This window comes from Lissotriton vulgaris, chromosome 9 (assembly GCF_964263255.1).
Source record: "Lissotriton vulgaris chromosome 9, aLisVul1.2, whole genome shotgun sequence".
NCBI classification, from domain to species: domain Eukaryota; kingdom Metazoa; phylum Chordata; class Amphibia; order Caudata; family Salamandridae; genus Lissotriton; species Lissotriton vulgaris.
This window is the reverse complement of record NC_141697.1, coordinates 63,988,641-64,011,385: the sequence shown is the minus strand read 5'-3', so window position 1 is coordinate 64,011,385 and position 22,745 is coordinate 63,988,641. Positions and strand designations below refer to the sequence as shown.

The 22,745-nt window shown below is 46.4% G+C and overlaps 1 protein-coding gene across 5 annotated transcripts in view; it reads right to left on the bottom strand.

The window, feature by feature from the left end:
* Positions 1-22,745, bottom strand: part of RYR3 (ryanodine receptor 3) — a 1,864,151-nt gene that overhangs the window by 1,334,161 nt on the left and 507,245 nt on the right. For all 5 annotated transcript variants that reach the window (XM_086937034.1, XM_086937032.1, XM_086937031.1 and 2 more), the window contains one exon: positions 977-1,051. In XM_086937034.1, the coding sequence (XP_086793160.1) occupies positions 977-1,051 (75 nt within the window). The remainder of the gene's footprint in view (positions 1-976; positions 1,052-22,745) is intronic.

Here is a 22,745-nt window from a genome sequence, read left to right as displayed (position 1 = left end):
TGCATAGCTCAAGCTTACCTTTTCCGCCGGTTGAGTAGATTTTTACTCGAGCTGCAGCTTTCTTAATGCGAACGGACAGTTTTTCAACGCGAGCAGTAACGAGCATACGCGACCACTTGCAATGAGAAACCTGACCCTCCGCGTTGAGAAAGCTCGCCGGGAGGTTTATTATTCACGCTCGCCAACTTGATGTTGGCGATCTGGAACGAGGAAAAATCTCGCTGGGAGGTGGATTTTTCTCGCTCGCGCTCGCCACCTTGACGTTCGTGAATGCGAGCGAGGAGAAAATCTCTGCTCCGAGAAGCAGAGTTTTTTAAAACTCCGTGAGCTACGCATAACGCGGAGAGCATGGAAACTCCGCGAGCGGAGCGAAGTTCACCGCTTAGGGTTAGTCCTAATGCACTTCTAATAAGGCTGACAGGATATCGATCAGGTTGGTGATAGAGTACCCAGCCCCCAAACAATAAATCAGGCCTCTGGGGTTCTTCAAATGGCACTTCTGAGTTTTTGGGAGGCTCACCTTGGCTAGATTCATAGGACAACCATGAGGTCTACCACTGTGTGACTCACATCAATCCATTACCTTAGAACAAAGGTGTCTAACCATGGCCCATGAGATCCTGCTCCAAGTCAGATTTTCATGATTACCACTGCTTATATAAATGATTTCCATTTAGTTTCAACATACAAACATTTTATGTTAATAGACGGACAAGATGACACAGGTCGCCTCTCCCTGCCCTGCGTTGGACGCCTCTGCCACAGACCTCTGATCTGCAATCCTAAATGCTCATCTGACGCGGCAGTTAATACATATCACAACTTGTGCGTGAAAGGCTCAAATTGATTTGCTTAAAAGCAAGCACAAATATGCAGCAAACAGGAACAAGTTTTCTAAATTAGATTATAGACCAAGTTTTCACAAACTGGAGGGTGGATAGCATTGTCTCAGTCCTACAGGGACAGGCAAAGGTACCTTATTCGAAGGGGCTCGAGTCTCCATAAGGACCTGGCGCGAACACCTGCTCCTCCAGCTTCATAGTTCACCTTCCTAGAAAGAGATTAAACATGTAATTTTATGGGATGTATGTAGGAGAGTAGGGTCTGCAATCCTATGATCACCCAGATTTTTTGCTTTTGTTTCACTGGTTTAGGACTTTCTCTGGCTGTGGGCCTGCTAATCAGACCCACAGCCTAGCTGTTCTCTCACTAAATTACAACGTGTAATATTGAATAATTATATTAAAGGATGAGATAGAGAAATAGACAGACGTTAGATAGAGAGAAAAAAAGCTTTTCCAGGAGGGCCCTTGGCCCTGAGCAATTTCCAGAGTTGCCCATGCTATAAAATGTCTCTGGTGCCTGGGCACACAGCCTGCAGCAGGATGGCAGGCGCAATAAAAGGTAAAAGTGATTAACACGTGCTACACCGTCTAGTTGGTGCACCTGGGCTGCACACAATAACTACTGCCACGAACCAAATCCCACCAGCCACACAGAGTACCAAATCCCTCTTGCCACACAATGCCCGAAATCCCTCCTGCCACACAGAGCACCAAATCCCTACTGCCACCCAGTGCACCAAATCCCTCCTGCCACACAGAGCACCAAATCCCTCCTGCCACACAGTGCACCAAACCCCACCAGCCACACGGAGCACCAAATCCCTCCAGCCACACAGTGCACCAAATCCCAACTGCCACACAGAGCACCAAATCCCTCCTGCCACGCAGTGCACCAAATCCCACCAGCCACACAGAGCACCAAATCCCACCTAACACACAGAGCACCAAATCCCACCAGCCACACAGAGCACCAAATCCTAATTGCCACACAGAGCACCAAATCCCTTCTGCCACACAGAGCACCAATTCCCAACTGCCAGACAGTGCACCAAATCCCTCCTGTCACACAGTGCACCAAATAGCGTCTGCCACGCAGTGCACCAAATCCCAACTGCTAGACAGAGCACCAAATCCCACAAGCCACACAGAGCACCAAATACCAACTGCCACACAGAGCACAAAATCCCTCCTGCCCCACAGTGCACCAAATAGCGCCTGCCACACAGTGCACCAAATCCCAACTGCCACAGAGAGCACCAAATCCCAACTGCCACAGAGAGCACCAACTCCTAACTGCCACACAGAGCACCAAATCCCAACTGCCACACAGAGCACAAATCCCTCCTGCCACACAGAGCACCAGTTCCCAACTACCACACAGAGCACCAAATCCCTCCTGCCACACAGAGCACCAAATCCCAACTGTCACACAGTGCAAAAAATCCCTCCTGCCACACAGTGCACCAAATCCTTCCTGTCACACAGAGCACCAAATCCCAACTGCCACACAGTGCACCAAATCCCTCCTGCCGAATAGTGTGCGAGATCCAATCTGCTACACAGAGCACCAAATCCTAAGTGCCACACAAAGCACGAAATCCCTCCTGCAACATGGTGCACCAAATCCCACCAGCCACACAGAGCACCAAATCCTAATTGCCACACAGAGCACCAAATCCCACCAGCCACACAGAGCACCAAATCCCACCTACCACACAGAGCACCAAATCCCACCAGCCACACAGAGCACCAAATCCTAATTGCCACACGGAGCACCAAATCCCACCAGCCACACAGAGCACCAAATCCCACCTACCACACAGAGCACCAAATCCCATCAGCCACACAGAGCGCCAAATCCTAATTGCCACACAGAGCACCAAATCCCTCCTGCCACACAGTGCACCAAATAGCACCTGCCACGCAGTGCACCAAATCCCAACTGCCAGACAGAGCACCAAATCCCTCAAGCCACACAGAGCACCAAATCCCAACTGCCACACAGAGCACCAAATCCCTCCTGCCACACATAGCACCAAATCCCAACTGCTACACAGAGCACCAAATCCCTCCTGCCACACAGAGCACCAAATCCCAACTGTCACACAGTGCAAAACATTTCTCCTGCCACACAGTGCACAAAATCCCTCCTGTCACACAGAGCACCAAATCCCAACTGCCACACAGTGCACCAAATCCCTCCTGCCGCACAGTGCGCCAAATCCCATCTGCCACACAGAGCACCAAATCCCAACTGCCACACAGAGCACCAAATCCCTCCTGCCACACAGAGCACCAAATCCCAACTGTCACGCAGTGCACAAAATCCCTCCTGCCACACAGTGCACCAAATAGCGCCTGCCACACAGTGCAACAAATCCCAACTGCCACAGAGAGCACCAAATCCCAACTGCCACACAGAGCACCAAATTCCTCCTGCCACACAGAGCACCAAATCCCAACTGCCAGAGAGAGCACCTAATCCCAACTGCCACACAGAGCACCAAATCCCAACTGCCACACAGAGCACCAAATCCCTCCTGCCACACAGAGCACCAAATCCCAACTGCTACACAGAGCACCAAATACCTCCTGCCACATAGAGCACCAAATCCCAACTGTCACACAGTGCAAAAAATCCCACCTGCCACACAGTGCACCAAATCCCTCCTGTCACACAGAGCACCAAAACCCAACTGCCACACAGTGCACCAAATCCCTCCTGCCGCACAGTGCACCAAATCCCATCTGCCACACAGAGCACCAAATCCTAATTGCCACACAGAGCATCAAATCCTAATTGCCACACAGAGCACCAAATCCCTCCTGCCACACAGAGCACCAAATCCCAACTGCCAGACAGTGCACCAAATCCCTCCTGCCACACAGTGCACCAAATAGCACCTGCCACACAGTACACCAAACCCCAACTGCCACACAGACCACCAAATCGCTCCTGCCACACAGAGCACCAAATCCCTCCTGACACACAGAGCACCAAATCCCTCCTGCCACACAGTGCACCAAAGCCCCCCTCCTGACACACAGTGCACGAAATCCCTCCTGCCACACAATGCGTCAAATCCCTCCTGCCGCACAGTGCACCAAATCCCTCCTGCCACACAGTGTATCAAATCCCTCCTACCACACAGTGCGCCAAATCCCTCCTGCTACACAGAGTACCAAATCCCAACTGCCACACAGACCACCAAATCCCTCCTACCACACAGGGCACCAAATTCCAACTGCCATACAGTGCACCAAATCCCTCCTACCACACAGTGCACCAAATCCCTCCTGTCACACAGAGCACCAAATCCCAACTGCCACACAGTGCACCAAATCCCTCCTGTCACACAGAGCACCAAATCCCAACTGCCACACAGTGCATCAAATCCCTCCTGCCGCACAGTGCGCCAAATCCCATCTGCCACACAGAGCACCAAATCCTAACTGCCACACAGAGCACCAAATCCCAACTGCCAGACAGTGCACCAAATCCCTCCTGCCACACAGTGCACCAGATAGCACCTGCCACACAGTGCACCAAATCCCAACTGCCACACAGAGCACCAAATCTCTCTTGCCACACAGAGCACCAAATCCCTCCTGCCACACAGAGCACAAAATCCCTGCTGCCACACAGTGCACCAAATCCCTCCTGCCACACAGTGCACCAAATCCCTCCTGCCGCACAGTGTGTCAAATCCCTCCTGCTGCACAGTGCACCAAATCCCTCCTGCCACACAGAGCACCAAATCTCTCCTGCCACACAGAGCACCAAATCCCCCCTGCCACACAGAGCACAAAATCCCTTCTGCCACACAGTGCACCAAATCCCTCCTGCCACACAGTGCACGAAATCCCTCCTGCCGCACAGTGCGTCAAATCCCTCCTGCCGCACCGTGCACCAAATCCCTCCTGCCACACAGTGTATCAAATCCCTCCTACCACACAGTGCACCAAATCCCTCCTGCTACACAGAGCTCCAAATCCCAACTGCCACACAGTGCACCAAATAGCGCCTGCCACACAAAGCACAAAATCCCAACTGCCACACAGTGCACCAAATCCTTTCTGCCACACAGTGCACCAAATCCCACCTGCCACACAGGGCACCAAATCTCTCCTGCCACACAGAGCACCAAATCCCTCCTGCCACACAGAGCACGAAATCCCACCTGCCACACAGTGCACCAGATCCCTCCTGCCACACAGTGCACAAAATCCCTCCTGCCACACAGTGTGTCAAATCCCTCCTGCCACACAGTGCACGAAATCCCTCCTGTCACACAGTGTATCAAATCCCTCCCACCACACAGTGCACCAAATCCCTCCTGCTACACAGAGCACCAAATCCCAACTGCCACACAGAGCACCAAATCCCTCCTACCACACAGGGCACCAAATCCCAACTGCCACATAGTGCAGCAAATCCCTCCTGCCACACAGTGCACCAAATAGCGCCTGCCACACAAAGCACCAAATCCCAACTGCCACACAGTGCACCAAATCCTTCCTGCCACACAGTGCACCAAATCCCACCTGCCACACAGGGCACCAAATCTCTCCTGCCACGTAGTGCACCAAATCCCTCCTGCCACACAAGGAGTGTTACAAATCTCTCTCAAGACAGTCTGTTAAATCATTCCTACACGGAGTACAAAAATTACTCTCAACATACAAAATATGCAAAATCTCTCCTGTTAGGCAGTGCACCAAATCACTCTCAACGCACAAAATATGAAAAATCTCTCCTGTTAGGCAGTGCACCAAATCACCCTCAACACACTGTGTGCTTAATCCATACTGTCATGCAGTGACCCAAATCACTCTCAACACACAATGTGCTAAATCAAATCCCTCTTAACACACAATGTTTTAAATCTTTCCTACCATGCTGAGCACCAGATCCAACTGCCACACAGCGCACCAAATCCCTCCTACCACACAGTGCACCAAATCCCTCCTGTCACACAGAGCACCAAATCCCAACTGCCACACAGTGCACCAAATCCCTCCTGTCACACAGAGCACCAAATCCCAACTGCCACACAGTGCATCAAATCCCTCCTGCCGCACAGTGCGCCAAATCCCATCTGCCACACAGAGCACCAAATCCAAATTGCCACACAGAGCACCAAATCCTAACTGCCACACAGAGCACCAAATCCCAACTGCCAGACAGTGCACCAAATCCCTCCTGCCACACAGTGGACCAGATAGCACCTGCCACACAGTGCATCAAATCCCAACTGCCACACAGAGCACCAAATCTCTCTTGCCACACAGAGCACCAAATCCCTCCTGCCACACAGAGCACAAAATCCCTAATGCCACACAGTGCACCAAATCCCTCCTGCCACACAGTGCACCAAATCCCTCCTGCCGCACAGTGTGTCAAATCCCTCCTGCCGCACAGTGCACCAAATCCCTCCTGCCACACAGAGCACCAAATCTCTCCTGCCACACAGAGCACCAAATCCCTCCTGCCACACAGAGCACAAAATCCCTCCTGCCACACAGTGCACCAAATCCCTCCTGCCACACAGTGCACGAAATCCCTCCTGCCGCACAGTGCGTCAAATCCCTCCTGCCGCACAGTGCACCAAATCCCTCCTGCCACACAGTGTATCAAATCCCTCCTACCACACAGTGCACCAAATCCCTCCTGCTACACAGACCTCCAAATCCCAACTGCCACACAGAGCACCAAATCCCTCCTACCACACGGGGCACCAAATCCCAACTGCCACACAGTGCACCAAATCCCTCCTGCCACACAGTGCACCAAATAGCGCCTGCCACACAAAGCACAAAATCCCAACTGCCACACAGTGCACCAAATCCTTCCTGCCACACAGTGCACCAAATCCCACCTGCCACACAGGGCACCAAATCTCCCAACTGCCACACAGTGCACCAAATCCCTCCTGCCACACAGTGCACCAAAAAGCGCCTGCCACACAAAGCACAAAATCCCAACTGCCACACAGTGCACCAAATCCTTCCTGCCACACAGTGCACCAAATCCCACCTGCCACACAGGGCACCAAATCTCTCCTGCCACACAGAGCACCAAATCCCTCCTGCCACACAGAGCACGAAATCCCACCTGCCACACAGTGCACCAGATCCCTCTTGCCACACAGTGCACAAAATCCCTCCTGCCGCACAGTGTGTCAAATCCCTCCTGCCGCACAGTGCACGAAATCCGTCCTGTCACACAGTGTATCAAATCCCTCCTACCACACAGTGCACCAAATCCCTCCTGCTACACAGAGCACCAAATCCCAACTGCCACACAGAGCACCAAATCCCTCCTACCACACAGGGCACCAAATCCCAACTGCCACATAGTGCAGCAAATCCCTCCTGCCACACAGTGCACCAAATAGCGCCTGCCACACAAAGCACCAAATCCCAACTGCCACACAGTGCACCAAATCCTTCCTGCCACACAGTGCACCAAATCCCACCTGCCACACAGGGCACCAAATCTCTCCTGCCACGCAGTGCACCAAATCCCTCCTGCCACACAGTGCACCAAATCCTTCCTGCCACACAGAGCACCAAATCCCAACTGCCACACAGTGCACCAAATCCTTCCTGCCACACAGTGCACGAAATCCCAACTGCCACACAGGTGACCAAATCCCTCCTGCCACGCAGTGCACCAAATCCCTCCTGCCACACAGTGTACCAAATCCCTCCTGCCACACAGTGCACCAAATCCCTCCTGCTACACTTTGCATCAAATTACAAGATCTATCCTGACAAGGAGTGTTACAAATCTCTCTCAAGACAGTCTGTTAAATCATTCCTACACGGAGTACAAAAATTACTCTCAACATACAAAATATGCAAAATCTCTCCTGTTAGGCAGTGCACCAAATCACTCTCAACGCACAAAATATGAAAAATCTCTCCTGTTAGGCAGTGCACCAAATCACCCTCAACACACTGTGTGCTTAATCCATACTGTCATGCAGTGACCCAAATCACTCTCAACACACAATGTGCTAAATCCCTACTGCTATGCAATGAAGCAAATCCCTCTTAACACACAATGTGTTAAATCTTTCCTGCCATGCTGAGCACCAGATCACTCTTGACAAACAATAGGCTAACCCAAATCCCTCTCAGTACACAGTATGCCACATCTCTACTGCCAAGCAGTGTCTAAGTCCGCCATGATAAGCAGTGCACACATTGGTACCAACAAGACCAGCAGCAAATTTCATCTGCCTAGTGGTGCATCAATTCCATACCACTAGGCAGCGCTCAGAAGTGCCAAGAAGTGTACTAGATCCCTACTTCCAAGCAACGCTCAATCACTGCTGAGGGCAAGTGTACCAAACATTCTCCTGCAAGGCAGTGCATACAATTCCTCCCACAAAACAGCTTAACAAATGTATATTCTTGGTAGTGCCCCATCATCCTTCTATTGAGCAGAACACCAATCTCATCATGCTGACCAATGCAAAGAATCGTAAATATCGAGCAATGCACTGAGCAGTAATAATACAGGTCATTGTGTGCACGTTTGTTACAGAACTAGTTATCACACAGAGGTCATCGGCCCAGAGCTTTAGGTGGGATGAGAAAAGTCGGGGTCTCTAAAAGGGCCACGGTTTGAGCATAATCACATTTGACTACACAGTGTGCACAGGAACCAAGTCTGGACATATCCACCAAGTTAGCGGCGACATAAAGTCTACAGGTATACATGTCACAGGAACCAAGCTATACCTGGCTGATGAGTCGTAACTAGGGCAAAACCGATCCTGTGTTGCTTGAGTTCTGGCTCAGGCAGGACCTGGCTTGACAGTTCGGGCTGGATTGTTCTCATTGGAGCAGGTTCAAGTCTGACTTACATACAGCTGGGTCCAAACTGAGGGGGCATTGTTCGCACAATAGCAATGGATTGGGATGCGGCTCCAATAATTACCAGTGGCTGAGATTAATTCAAGCATTCCATCCATCACTTTTAATATATATTTCAGTTCAAAGTATGCACTATACTATAGCAATATAGTACAATACAGACAACATCCCGGAAATAGCAAACGATCTCAGGGAAAGCAAGTTTAATTTCAACATGTAAAATATAAACCACAACTAAATTGCGACATGGATTACCTTAAAGTTGTTTACATTTGATGTTCAGAAATGGCCAGTGTTTTGGCAGTAGAGTTAAGGACATGTACATAGGGTCCGATTGGAACCCGTTTCAATGTCCATTTTTATTTGCCACAGGGTCTGAGATCCGGAGGGACCCTCCTCACTTAAAGCCCAACTTCGTCTTTTGGAGTCCTAGTCTCGTCATGCTCGTCATGCTGCTGGCCAATGTGACCCTCCAGAAGGTCACCTCCTGCCTGGAGCTCCACTGCTTGCCACGGCAATCCTTTTCCAATCGAGCCTCAAGTCTTCCTTGGCATGCAGGCCGGAAAGTGTGACTCAGACCTGACTGCGTTCTATGTCCAGGCAGCCCTGACCCTTCCTGCTGCTGTTCCTTTGGCCCAGACCTGGCGAGGTGGGCCCCTCCCCCTCCTTGTGTCATACCGCTCTGAACCCTACATCCAAGCGCACGCCTGCCCTTCACTAAGTGAGAATTGTATGGACATTCCTGAAAAAGGTTCAAGCAAATGGGAAGTGAGGTTTTTCACTGCGCAATGTCCAATGAGAAAAGTAACAAGTAAGTATCAAAAGAATTTTGCTACAAAGGAAACCAAATAGCCACTGCCCTGTGCTATTAATTTACAATTGCAAGCAATTGTTTGGAAACAAAATGAATTGGTTTCCTGAGCATAAACAGTACAAACATGTCAAGTATTAATAAAATAGTTCCATCAATTATTCAAGGAGACAATGTCCATAGAAATCCGATATACATCTGTAGTGTTTATTTTCTTATTCTTCAATTTCCACGAAGACTTGTTTTGTCGTATAGATCCATATAGAAAGATTACAGCCAATATTACAATCCAGAAACAACCAACTCGCGTGTTTCGTCAATGGAGTGTCTTTCCATAAGACTTCATCAGGGCTCGCACCAATTATAGTTGTAATCTTTATTCGTCTCTATATTTCAAGTCCTATTGTATTCACATCAAAAATAGTCACAACAATATACATTTCCCATATCTGTCATCTATGTACGAGGATTACTCCAATTTCCAAGAGACCTGTATTCTCTCCTGGCCACAGTTACCTGTCCTGCGCCGTGTCCAAACAAGCCACAATTCTGCAAGGAAAGTACATGTCGGAAAGTTTGGAAGGGGTTAATACAGTCCTCCAGGTCAGCAGTAGCCTTCTGCTCCTGCCATTGACTGAGTTCCCTCAGTACTTTAAAGGTCTCCTTCTGTGTGTCATCCGCCTCCCTGATACTTAGCTCATACAATGCAGACTTCCGGGCAATAATAGCTTTTTTATACAGGGCTCACATTATTTTATATTACTCGGAGGCCTCTGGATCATACAGCTTACGCCATTTCCTTTCAAATTGCTTCTTTCCTCTTGGTTCCTCTGTATACCATGGTGCGCCCTTCCCTCTATTCCTTACGCTTTCCCACCGCTCAGGGGCAACCTGGTCAATGGCTGGTCAATGGCTTCTGTCAACCTTCTTGTGAACCTCTCACTCTCCTGATCTAAGTTCTTCCCATGGATCCCGAGTGCATTGTTTCTTTTAGTGCCTCCCCTAGCTTGGCTTCCTATATTTTATTCCAGTTCCATACCGTCCTCCACTCTGGGGGTTGTCCCTTTGGTCGACTAGGCAATGGGATCCTAAGTCTGATTAGATAGTGATCTGACCAGCTGCGTGGCTCAATCTCCATCATACTTTACCGGAGGCAGAGTTGTCCAAATCAGGTCCAGAGTATGGCCTTTATCTTGGGTGGGGGCCTCTACAAGTTGTTGTAGCCCCAGCATGGTTATCTGTTCCCCAAACCTACTGGCCTGGGGTCTCTTGGTAGTTGAAGTCCCCCACCAACACAATCTGGCATCTAGAGCACAGGTTACTGTTCACTTCCATACACAAGTCATTAAATAAAGAGGTAGGCCAGGGGTGGGAGGGAGGTGCGGGGGAGGGTGGTATGCCACCACCACCATCAGGCAGGAGGGCTTTAGGCTTATTTTTACGCCATCCAAACTTTCTGCTACGATCACTTCTGTGGTCAGGTGCCTATGACTGAGCTCTGCCAACCCCCCCCCCTCTTTTCCCACCCTGCCGTTTATGCATCAGAACATTGTAGTCTGGGGGTAGGGCCACCACTATATCTGGCCCTGAGCCATCCACTAGCCAGGTTGCTGTTACCGCTGGAATATCTGGCTCTTCTTCCTGTAGTAGCGAGAAGATTTCCAGGTTATGCTTCTGTAGGGACCGTGTGTTCAGCACTAAGGCCCTCAGGTCTTTTCGTGGGTCATCCTGCTCCCGGTGGAGACACCAGTCCTCGAACCCACACTCCGTAATCTCTGACCCTGAGTGCATTTCCTCTCTACCTCCCCCTTGTGATAACCTGTCATAACTTTCCATTCCCACATTTCTTCTGCCGAATAGACCAGTCTTTGGCCAGGGGTCCTGGACAGGAACAGACGGGCTTGCTGCGCGTGTCCGCTGTGTGTCCACTCCAGCCTGTTTAAATGTGCACACCCGCATCAACCCTCCAATCATCCCTGCTGTGCAGCACTGATTACCGGTAAAAACAACTAGACCGCTCACCGGCAGAAACCAACGTGCCGGGATCAGATAACTGAAAAGAGACTAAGTGACCGATTGGTATGAGCGGGCAAACATAAAACAGTTCAACTTTTAAAAAGAATAAAACTAATTCACCATTTCACTATTTCACAAATTAGGCATGTAACACTCATAACATTGGTATGGCTGCAATTCTGTCACCCCTGCAGCTTCGTTGTATGGCAAGTAACAGCCCTGCAGCTTTTGAGCTCAGCAATTAACAGCCATGCAGCTTTGGAGCACAGCAAGTAATAGCCCAACAGCTTCGGAGTACGGCAAGTAACAACCCAACAGTTTTAGAGCACAGCAAGTAGCAGCCCAACAGCTTCGGAGCACGGCAAGTAACAGCCCTGCAGCTTTGGGGCACAGCAAGTAACAGCCCTGCAGCTTCAGAGCACGGCAAGTAACAGCACTATAGCTTCGGAGCACAGCAAGTAACACCCCAACAGCTTCGGATCATGGTAAGTAACAGCCCTGCTGCTTCGGGGCACAGCAAGTAACAGCCCTGCAGCTTCAGAGCACGGCAAGTAACAGCCCTGCAGCTTCGGGGCACAGCAAGTAACAGCCCTGCAGCTTCAGAGCACGGCAAGTAACAGCCCTGCAGCTTCAGAGCACAGCAAGTAACAGCCCAACAGCTTCGGATCATGGCAAGTAACAGCCCTGCAGCTTCGGGGCACAGCAAGTAATAGCCCTGCAGCTTAAGAGCACGGCAAGTAACAGCCCTGCAGCTTCCGAGCACGGCAAGTAACAGCCCTACAGCTTCAGAGCATGGCAAGTAACAGCCCTGCAGCTTCGGAGCACGACAAGTAACAGCCCTGCAGCTTCGGGGCACAGCAAGTAACAGCCCTGCAGCTTCAGAGCACAGCAAGTAACAGCCCAACAGCTTCGGATCATGGCAAGTAACAGCCCTGCAGCTTCGGGGCACAGCAAGTAATAGCCCTGCAGCTTAAGAGCACGGCAAGTAACAGCCCTGCAGCTTCCGAGCACGGCAAGTAACAGCCCTGCAGCTTCAGAGCATGGCAAGTAACAGCCCTGCAGCTTCGGAGCACGACAAGTAACAGCCCTGCAGCTTCGGGGCACAGCAAGTAACAGCCCTGCAGCTTCAGAGCACGGCAAGTAACAGCCCTGCAGCTTCGGAGCACGGCAAGTAACAGCCCTGCAGCTTCAGAGCACAGCAAGTAACAGCCCTGCAGCTTCGGAGCACGGCAAGTAACAGCCCAACAGCTTCGGATCATGGCAAGTAACAGCCCTGCAGCTTCGGGGCACAGCAAGTAACAGCCCTGCAGCTTCAGAGCACGGCAAGTAACAGCCCTGCAGCTTCAGAGCATGGCAAGTAACAGCCCTGCAGCTTCAGAGCATGGCAAGTAACAGCCCTGCAGCTTCAGAGCAAGGCAAGTAACAGCCCAACAGCTTCGGATCATGGCAAGTAACAGCCTTGCAGCTTCGGGGCACAGCAAGTAACAGCACTGCAGCTTCAGAGCACGGCAAGTAACAGCCCTGCAGCTTCGGAGCACGGCAAGTAACAGCCCTGCAGCTTCGGAGCACGGCAAGTAACAGCCCTGCAGCTTCAGAGCACGGCAAGTAGTAGCCCAACTCAACTGCAGGTGGCGAGGGGGAATCCTGGCAAGAACAGTCTTCACTTTCTACCGTCACAGACGCTAATGTCGGCATCAATAAATTGTTTATTGGTAGTACACAAATGCTGCCAGGAACACTGCAGTATGAACCGCTTCATAAATCATTATTGCTATTGGTGTTATTGGTAGTAGTAGTCATAGTATTTGAAATAGTAGCCATAGTATTATTAGTAGTAGCAGTATTATTATTATTATTAGTAGTAGTAGTATCAATATTAATGTTATTAGTAGTAGCAGTAGTAGTAATAGTATAATTATTGTTATTAGTAGTAGCAGAACTATTATTATTAGTATGTAGTATTATTATTGTTATTGGTAGTAGCAGTATTTATTATTATTAGTATTGTTATTATTATTATTATCAGCTTTAATAATATCTGCAGTATCATTAGTAGGTGTAGTATTAGGAGTAGCAGGATTATTCTTATTAGTTATAGTAGTAGCAGTATTACAATTAACAGTATTTGTAGTAACAGCTGTAGTAATAATATCATTATTACTAGTAGTAGCAGCAGCAGTGTTATTAGTAGTAGTTGCAGTATTATTGTTATTGATCATAGTAGTATTAATATTAGTAGTAGTAGTAGCGGCAGTGCTAGTAGTAGGAGCATTATTATTATTATGAAGCAGTAGTAGGAACAGTATCCTTATTATTGTTAGTAGCAACAGTTTTAGTAGTAGTTGTAGCAGTAGTTTCAGTAGTAGAAGTGTTATTATTATTAGTAGTAACAATATTATTAGTAGCAGTAGTAGTAACAGTATCATTATTATTAGTAGTAGTAGAGACAGCAGTGTTAGTAGTAGTGACCGGATTATTTTTATTGGTAGTAGCAGTATTATTATTAGTAATAATAGTAGCAGTATTAGTAGTAGCAGTATTAGTAGTAGTAGTAGCAGCAGTGCTATTAGTTATAGTAGCAGTAGTAACAATATCATTATTATTAGTAGAAACAGTTTTAGTAGTAGTAGTAGTAGAAGTATTATTATTGTTCTTAGTAGTAGCAGCAGTATTATTATTAGTGGTCAAGAAAATGCTACAAGGGACTTGATTCTAGGAAGGCAAAACGCACTCAGTTGGGAGTCGTATGGAAGTTATCGCACTCCAGAGTATCAACACGATATCACATAAAAAGAACAATCTAAACTAATGAAATAAATCTCTGGAAGGTGGAGAATCAAAGATACACGGAGAGAGTAAACCTGTATTCAAAGGAAATTTTATAAGTTTTAGGAAATGTAAATCATACAAACATGTCTGGGGAGACAGGTAAAAATTAATTTGAGCAAAGAAGTTGTGAACAGGGGTATAAGCAACTTAAACACATCAGTTCAGAACTTAACATCAACTCCAAGAAATTGCAACAAACAACCAGAATAATTAATCAACAGTGGTTGTAGGTGTGTTCCAAAGAGACAATAGTGGAGATGAACAGGTTTACTCTCTCCATGTATCTTTGATTCTCCTCCTTCCAGAGATTTATTTCATAAGTTTAGATTATTCCTTTCATGTGATATCGTGTTGATACACTGGAGTGCGATAGCTTCCATACGACTCCCAACTGAGTGCATTTTGCCTTCCTAGAATCAAGTCCCTTGTAGCATTTTCTTGACCTCAAAGATAAACTGCCCAAGCCTACAAGGGTAAATTGGGTTTCCCCCGCCTGTTCAACGTATTATTATTAGTAGCAGTAGTAGTAACATTATTATTAGTAGTAGTAGTAGCAGTGTTAGTAGTAGCTGCAGTATTATTGTTAGTAGTGCAGCATTGTTATTGGGAGTAGCAGTATTTTATTAATATTAGTAGTAGTGTTATTATTATCAGTAGAAATAATAGTAGCAGTATTATTATCAGTACTAGTATTAGTAGGATCAGTATTATTCTTATTAGTTATAGTAGTACTAACAGTATTATTATTTGTAGCAGTAGTAGTAACTGTATCATTATTATTATTAGTAGTAGTAGTAGTAGTAGTAGCAGCAGTGCTATTGGTAATATTTCCAGTATTATTGTTATTGGTATTATTATTATTATTATTATTATTATTATTATTATTATTATTATTATTATTATTATTATTATTATTATTAGTATTATTATTATTATTATTATTATCATTAATGGTAGTAATGTTAGTAGTAGCATTATTATCATTATTAGCTGAGCAGCAGTGTTATTATTAGTAGTATTAGCAGTATTATTACAAGCAGTAATAGTAACAGTACCTTTATTATTAGAAGTAACTGTTTTATTATTATTAGTAGTAGTATTAGAAATATTATTCTTAGCAGTTGTTGTAGTATTATTAGTTGCAGTAGTAATAACAGTATCATTATTATTAGCAGTAGTTGTAGTAGCATCAGTGTTAGTTGTAGTTGCAGTAATATTGTTATTGGTAGTAGTAGCGGTATTATTGTTATTGGCAGTTGCAGTATTATTAATAGTAGTAGCAGTAGTAGTAGTAGTAGTAGTAGCAGCAGTATTATTATTTTCGTAGCAGTAGCTGTATTATTGTTATCGGTAGTAGCAGTATTATTAGTAGTAGTAATAGTAGTAGCAGTATTATTTTAGAGTAGCAGTAGTAGTAACATTATCTTTATTAGTACAATCAGAATGATTATTATTATTAGTAGTCATAGCAGTATTATTGTTGTTATTGTTAGTAGCAGTACTATTTGTAGCAGTAGTAGCAGTATTATTATTGGTAGCAGTAATACAAGCAGCATTATTATTATTAGTAGTAGTATTAGTAATAGCAGTTTTATTATTAGTTGTAGTAGTAGTAGCAGTATTATTGGTAGCAGTAGAGCAGTATTATTAATAGTAGTAGCAGTAGTAGTAACAGTATAATTACTATTAGTAGTAGTTGCCGTAATATTGCTATTGATAGTAGAAATAGTATTATTATTAGCAGTAGTAGTAGCAGCAGCAGTACTATTAGTAGTAGCAGTATTATTGTAATCGGTAGTAGAAGTGTTATTATTATTATTAGTAGTAGCAGTAGCATTATTAGAAGTAGCAGTAGTAGTAATAGTATCATTATAATTAGTAGTAGATTATTATTAGTAGTAACAGTATTATTATTAGTAGTAGTGGCAGCAGTAGTATTGCTATTAGTAGCAGTGTTATTAGTATTATTAGTAGTAGCAGTATTACTAGTAGTAGTATTGTTATTATCATTATTATTGGTAATAGTAGCACTGTTAGTAGTAGAAGTATTGCTGTTGTTATTATTGGAAGTAGTAGCAGTATTATTATTATTATTATTAGTAGTAGTACTACTAGTAGTAGTTGTAGTAGCAGCGGTCATAGCAGTATGTTTTTCCTGCACTAATATGTGCTTGGTCCGAGGCGTAGGACCAGGTGCCAGCACCCCCTACAAGCAGGCCAGTGATATCACACTACACAATCAATACCTGATGAACCCATCCTCAGTGAATCTGTGCTGGGTCTATCCACAGTCCACACCTTGTGGTGAATCGGTGCTGGTTTAATCCACCCTTCTGGATTCACCGTTTACTGTTCCGTGTTACTCATTTTGTGTGGTGAATCTGTGCTGGTACAATCCACCCTTTTGGATTTGCTGTTTACTGTTCCGCGTTACTCATTTCGTTTGGTGAATCTATGCTGGTTCTATCCACCCTTATGAATTTGCGGTTTACTGTTCTGCGTTTCTCATTTCGGAGCAGTGAGTCGGTGATGGTTCTATCCACCCTTCTGGATTTGCGGTTTACTTTTTCGCGTTTCGGGCAGTGACTTGGTGCCGCTCTATCCACACCTTCTGGATTCACAGTTTACTGTTCCGCGTTCCTCATTTCATGTGGTGAATCTGTGCTGGTACTATCCACACCTTCTGATTTTGCGATTTACGTTTCCACGTTCCTCATTTCAGAGCAGTAACTCGGTGCTGGTTCTATCCACTCTTCTGGATTCGCTGTTTACTGTTCCCAGTTCCTCATTTTGGTGCAGTGAATTGGTGTTGGTTCTATCCACCCTTCTGGATTCGGGGTTTACTGTTCGGCAGTCCTCATTTCGTGTGGTGAATCTGTGCTGGTTCTATCTACACTGTCTGGATTTAAGGTTTACTTTTCCGCGTTCCTCATTTTGGTGAAGTACATCAAAATGCTGGTTCTATCCACCCTTCTGGATTCGCTGTTAACTGTTCCCCGTTCCTCATTTCGGTGCAGTGAATTGGTGCTGGTTCTATCTACCCTTCTGGATTCGCGGTTTACTGTTCGGCATTCCTCATTTCGTGTAGTGAATCTGTGCTGGTCTATCCACACCTTCTGGATTCATGTTTTACTGTTCCATGTTCCTCATTTCATGTGGTGAATCGGTGCTGGTCCAATCTACCCTTCTGAATTTGCAGTTTACTGTTCCACGTTCCTCAATTCGGAGCAGTGAATCAGTGCTAGGGGCAAAGACTTGTTGAGGTTCTATCCACACCTTCTGGATTCATGTTTTACTGTTCCATGTTCCTCATTTCATGTGGTGAATCGGTGCTGGTCCTATCTACCCTTCCGAATTTGCGGTTTACTGTTCCCCATTCCTCATTTCTGTGCAGTGAATTGGTGCTGGTTCTATCTACCCTTCTGGATTTGTGGTTTACTGTTCAGCATTCTTCTTTCCCTGTAGTGAATCTGTGCTGGTTCTATCCACACCTTCTGATTTTGCAGTTTACTGTTCCGTGTTCCTCATTTCAGAGCAGTGAATCGGTGCTGGTTCTATCCACCCTTCTGGATTCGCGGTTTACTGTTCCGTGTTCCTCGTTTCAAGTGGTTGATCTGTGCTGGTTCTATCCACCCTTTGGATTCGGGTTTACTCTTCCACGTTCCTCATTTCGATGCTGGCTCTATCCACCCTTCGGATTCACGGTTTACCCGTTCCCCATTCCTCATTTTGGTGTAGTGAATTGGTGCTGGTTCTATCCACCCTTCTGGATTTGTGGTTTACTGTTCGGCATTCCTCATATCGTGTGGGGAATCGGTGCTGGTTCTATCCACCCTTCTGGATTCGCGGTTTCCTGCTCCACTTTTCGGGCAAAGACTTGTTGAGGTTCTATCCACACCTTCTGGATTCATGTTTTACTGTTCCATGATCCTCATTTCATGTGGTGAATCAGTGCTGGTCCTATCTACCCTTCTGAATTTGCGGTTTACTGTTCCGCGTTCCTCATTTGGGAGCAAGGAATCAGTGCTAGTTCTAATCACCCTTCTAGATTTATGGTTTACTATTCTGAGTTCCTCATTTCGGAGCAGTAAATCAGTTCTAGTTCTATCAACCCCTCTGCATTTGTGGTTTACTGTTCTGTGTTCCTCATTTCGGAGCAGTGAATCGGTGCTAGTTCTATCCACCCTTCTGGATTCGCGGTTTACTGTTCCGTGTTCCTCGTTTCAAGTGGTGGATCTGTGCTGGTTCTATCCACCCTTTGGATTCGGGTTTACTCTTCCACGTTCCTCATTTCGGTGCTGGTTCTATCCACCCTTCGGATTCACGGTTTACTGTTCCCCATTCCTCATTTTGTAGTAGTGAATTGGTGCTGGTTCTATCCACCCTTCTGGATTTGCGGTTTACTGTTCGGCATCCTCATATCGTGTGGTGAATCGGTGCTGGTTCTATCCACCCTTCTGGATTCGCGGTTTACTGCTCCACTTTTCGGGCAAAGACTTGTTGAGGTTCTATCCACACCTTCTGGATTCATGTTTTACTGTTCCATGTTCCTCATTTCATGTGGTGAATCAGTGCTGGTCCTATCTACCCTTCTGAATTTGCGGTTTACTGTTCCGCGTTCCTCATTTGGGAGCAAGGAATCAGTGCTAGTTCTATCCACCCTTCTGGATTTATGGTTCCTCATTTCGGAGCAGTAAATCAGTTCTAGTAACCCCTTTGCATTAGTGGTTTACTGTTGTGTGTTCCTCATTTCGGAGCAGTGAATCGGTGCTAGTTCTATCCACCCTTCTGGATTTGTGGTTTACAATTCCACGTTCCTTGTTTCAGGCGGTGACTCAGAGCGGATTCTATCCACACCTTCTGGATTTGTGGTTTACTGTTCGGCATTCCTCATTTCATGTGGTGAATCGGTGCTGGTCCTATCTACCCATCTGAATTTGCGGTTTACTGTTCTGCGTTCCTCATTTCGGAGCAGTGAATCAGTGCTAGTTCTATCCACCCCTCTGGATTTGTTGTTTACTATTCTGAGTTCCTCATTCTGGAGCAGTGAATTAGTGGTAGTTCTTTCCACCCTTTGAATTCGTGGTTTACTGTTCTGCGTTCCTCATTTCGTAGCAGTGAATCGGAGCTAGTTCTATCCACCCTTCTGGATTGGTGGTTTACAATTCCGCGTTCCTAGTTTCAGGTGGTGACTCAGAGCGGATTCTATCCACACCGTCTGGATTTGCGGTTTACTGTTCGGCACTCCTCATTTTGTGTGGTGAATCGGTGCTGGTTCTATCCACCCTTCTGGATTCGCGGTTTACTGCTCCACTTTTAGGCCAAAGACTTGAGGTTCTACCCACACCGTCTGGATTCATGTTTTACTGTTCCATGTTCCTCATTTCCTGTGTCGAATCGGTGCTGGTCCTATCTACCCTTCTGAATTTGTGGTTTACTGTTCCCCGTTTCTCATTTCGGTGCAGTGAATTGGTGCTGGTTCTATCCACCCTTCTGGAATTGCGATTTACTGTTCGGCATTCCTCATTTCGTGTAGTGAATCTGTGCTGGTTCTATCCACACCTTCTGATTTTGCAGTTTACTGTTCTGTGTACCTCCTTTCAGAGCAGTGAATCGGTGCTGGTTCTATCCACCCTTCTGGATTCGCGGTTTACTGTTCCGTGTTCCTCGTTTCAAGTGGTGAATCTGTGCTGGTTCTATCCACCCTTTGGATTCGGGTTTACTCTTCCACGTTCCTCATTTCGGTGCTGGTTCTATCCACCCTTCGGATTCACAGTTTACTGTTCCCCGTTCCTCATTTCGGTGTAGTGAATTGGTGCTGGTTCTCTCCACCCTTCTGGATTTGCGGTTTACTGTTCGACATTCTCATTTCGTGTGGTGAATCGGCGCTGGCTCTATCCACCCTTCTGGATTCGCAGTTTACTGCTCCACTTTTCGGGCAAAGTCTTGTTGAGGTTCTATCCACACCTTCTGGATTTATGTTTTGCTGTTCCATGTTCCTCATTTCGGAGCAGTGAATCATTGCTAGTTCTATCCACCCTTCTGGAATCGTGATTTACTGTTCTGCGTTCCTCATTTCGGAGCAGTGAATCAGTGCTAGATCTATCGAATGCATGACGTTATAACACATACTTTTGCAACGCATACCTTTACAACACATTTTTTACAACGCAACATCCATTACAACGCATTCCATTACAACGCATGCCATTACAACGAATTTTTAAAAACTACCTTTACAAAGCATTCCATTACAACGCATACTACCTTTACAACGCATACCATCACAACGCATACCATTACATTGCATGTATGGTAAGTATTGGATAGTGTAGGGGTAAAAATTACTATTCGAACTCCAGGGGCGGTGCAACAGTAGGGTAAGTGTTGGATAGTGTAGGGGTAAAAATTACTATTCTAACTCCAAGGAGTGCAACAGTAGGGTAAGTGTTGGATAGTGTAGGGGTAAAAATTACTATTCTAACTCCAGGGGGTGCAACAGTAGGGTAAGTGTTGGATAGTGTAAGGGTACTATGCGTTGTGATGGTATGCGTTTTAATGGTATGCGTTGTAATGACTGCGTTGTAATGACATGCATTGTAGTGGTATGCGTTGTAGTGTCATGCGTTGTAATGGTTGCGTTGTAATGGCATGCGTTGTAATGGATGTTGCGTTGTAAAAGTTTTGTTGTAATGGTAGTGCGTTGTAAAAGTTGCGTTGTAAAGGTTGTTTCCCGTTCTATCCACCCTTCTGGATTTGTGGTTTACATTTCCGCATTCCTAGTTTCAGGTGGTGACTCACAGCGGATTCTATCCACACCTTCTGGATTTGCGGTTTACTGTTCAGCATTCCTCATTTCGTGTGGTGAATCGGTGCTGGTTCTATCCACCCTTCTGGATTCGCGGTGTACTGCTCCACTTTTCGGGCAAAGACTTGTTGAGGTTCTATCCGCACCTTCTGGATTCACGTTTTACTGTGCCATGTTCCTCATTTCATGTGGTTAATTGGTGCTGGTCATATGTACCCTTCTGAATTTACGGTTAACTGTTCCGCGTTCCGCATTTTCGAGCAGTGAATCAGTGCTAGTTCTATCCACCCCTCTGGATTTGTGGTTTACTATTCTGAGTACCTCATTTCAGAGCAGTGAATCGGTGGTAGTTCTATACACCCTTCTGGATTCGTGGTTTACAATTCTGCGTTCCTAGTTTCAGGCAGTGACTCAGAGCGGATTCTATCCACACCTTCTGGATTCCCGGTTTACTGTTCGGCGTTCCTCATTTCGGAGCAGTGAACCAGTGCTGGTTCTATCCACCCTTCGGATTCGCGGTTTACTGTTCTGCATTCCTCGTTTCGTGTGGTGAATCTGTGCTGGTTCTATCCACACGTGCTGGTTTTGCTGTTTACTGTTCCAGGTTCCTTGTTTCATTTACAGGGACAGAGCTAGATACCAAAAGCTATACCACATGATTTGCAGCAGTTCTCACAAGTCTGCAGTGGCTATGGGCAATTTTTAACCAAGGATCTAGAAAATGTTATGGTGGTGTGTGCATCGCTGACCACCGCAAAATCATTTGCGGTGACGGAGTAGTGAGAAAATGCAATGTTGTACTCGTCAGTTGGCGCAAATGTAGGTTTACGATGTAGCAGCCCAGTTCCATTGTAAGTATGCCTGGCACTGGCACACTCTATGTACCGGTGGTGGTGCTGCAGGAGAGCAATGGGTAGAGTTAAGAACCTGGGGGTCGTGTCAGCTGTCAGAGCCCGGTTTTAAAAGGTTCTCCCATTACACGTCACTCTCTCTACCCAGTTTGGGTTTCTTGATGATTACTAACTAGCAGCAGCTAAAAATAAAGGGTTAAATATGTGCCTTGCGATCGAATCTCCCTCGCTACACACGGGTGGGTCTGAGGGTCCATGCCTGTATGAGAGCCGCCAGGCCGGACTTTCTTGTATCATCCTGAGCGAGGTCCTCCTTTCAGGGCCTACTCCCACTGTCACTGAGTCATTCTGATCGAAATCTCCTGACAGCTCAAGCTGCGATGGTGTGCGGATTGCCGAAGGGCGGCCCGCCTCTCGCTCTGCTAGGGTTCTTGGCTCTGGAGTATACGGTGGGCATCCCTTACTGAGCAGCGGACTCACTAGTGGAGTTCGTACCTCATATGGCATTAATTAAGCGTAACTGCCCTCTGCTTAGAAGTTAACCATTGTCAATTCCCCGCTGTGAGAAAGTGGCTCTATATATACTGGACCAGAATAAGGTATAGTGTGTATAGAGTCCACAAACCCCAGAGGTATAACAATGGTTAAAGCCAGGTGTGATCTTACTCTCTAAAGTGGTAGCTTGGTCGAGCAGTAAG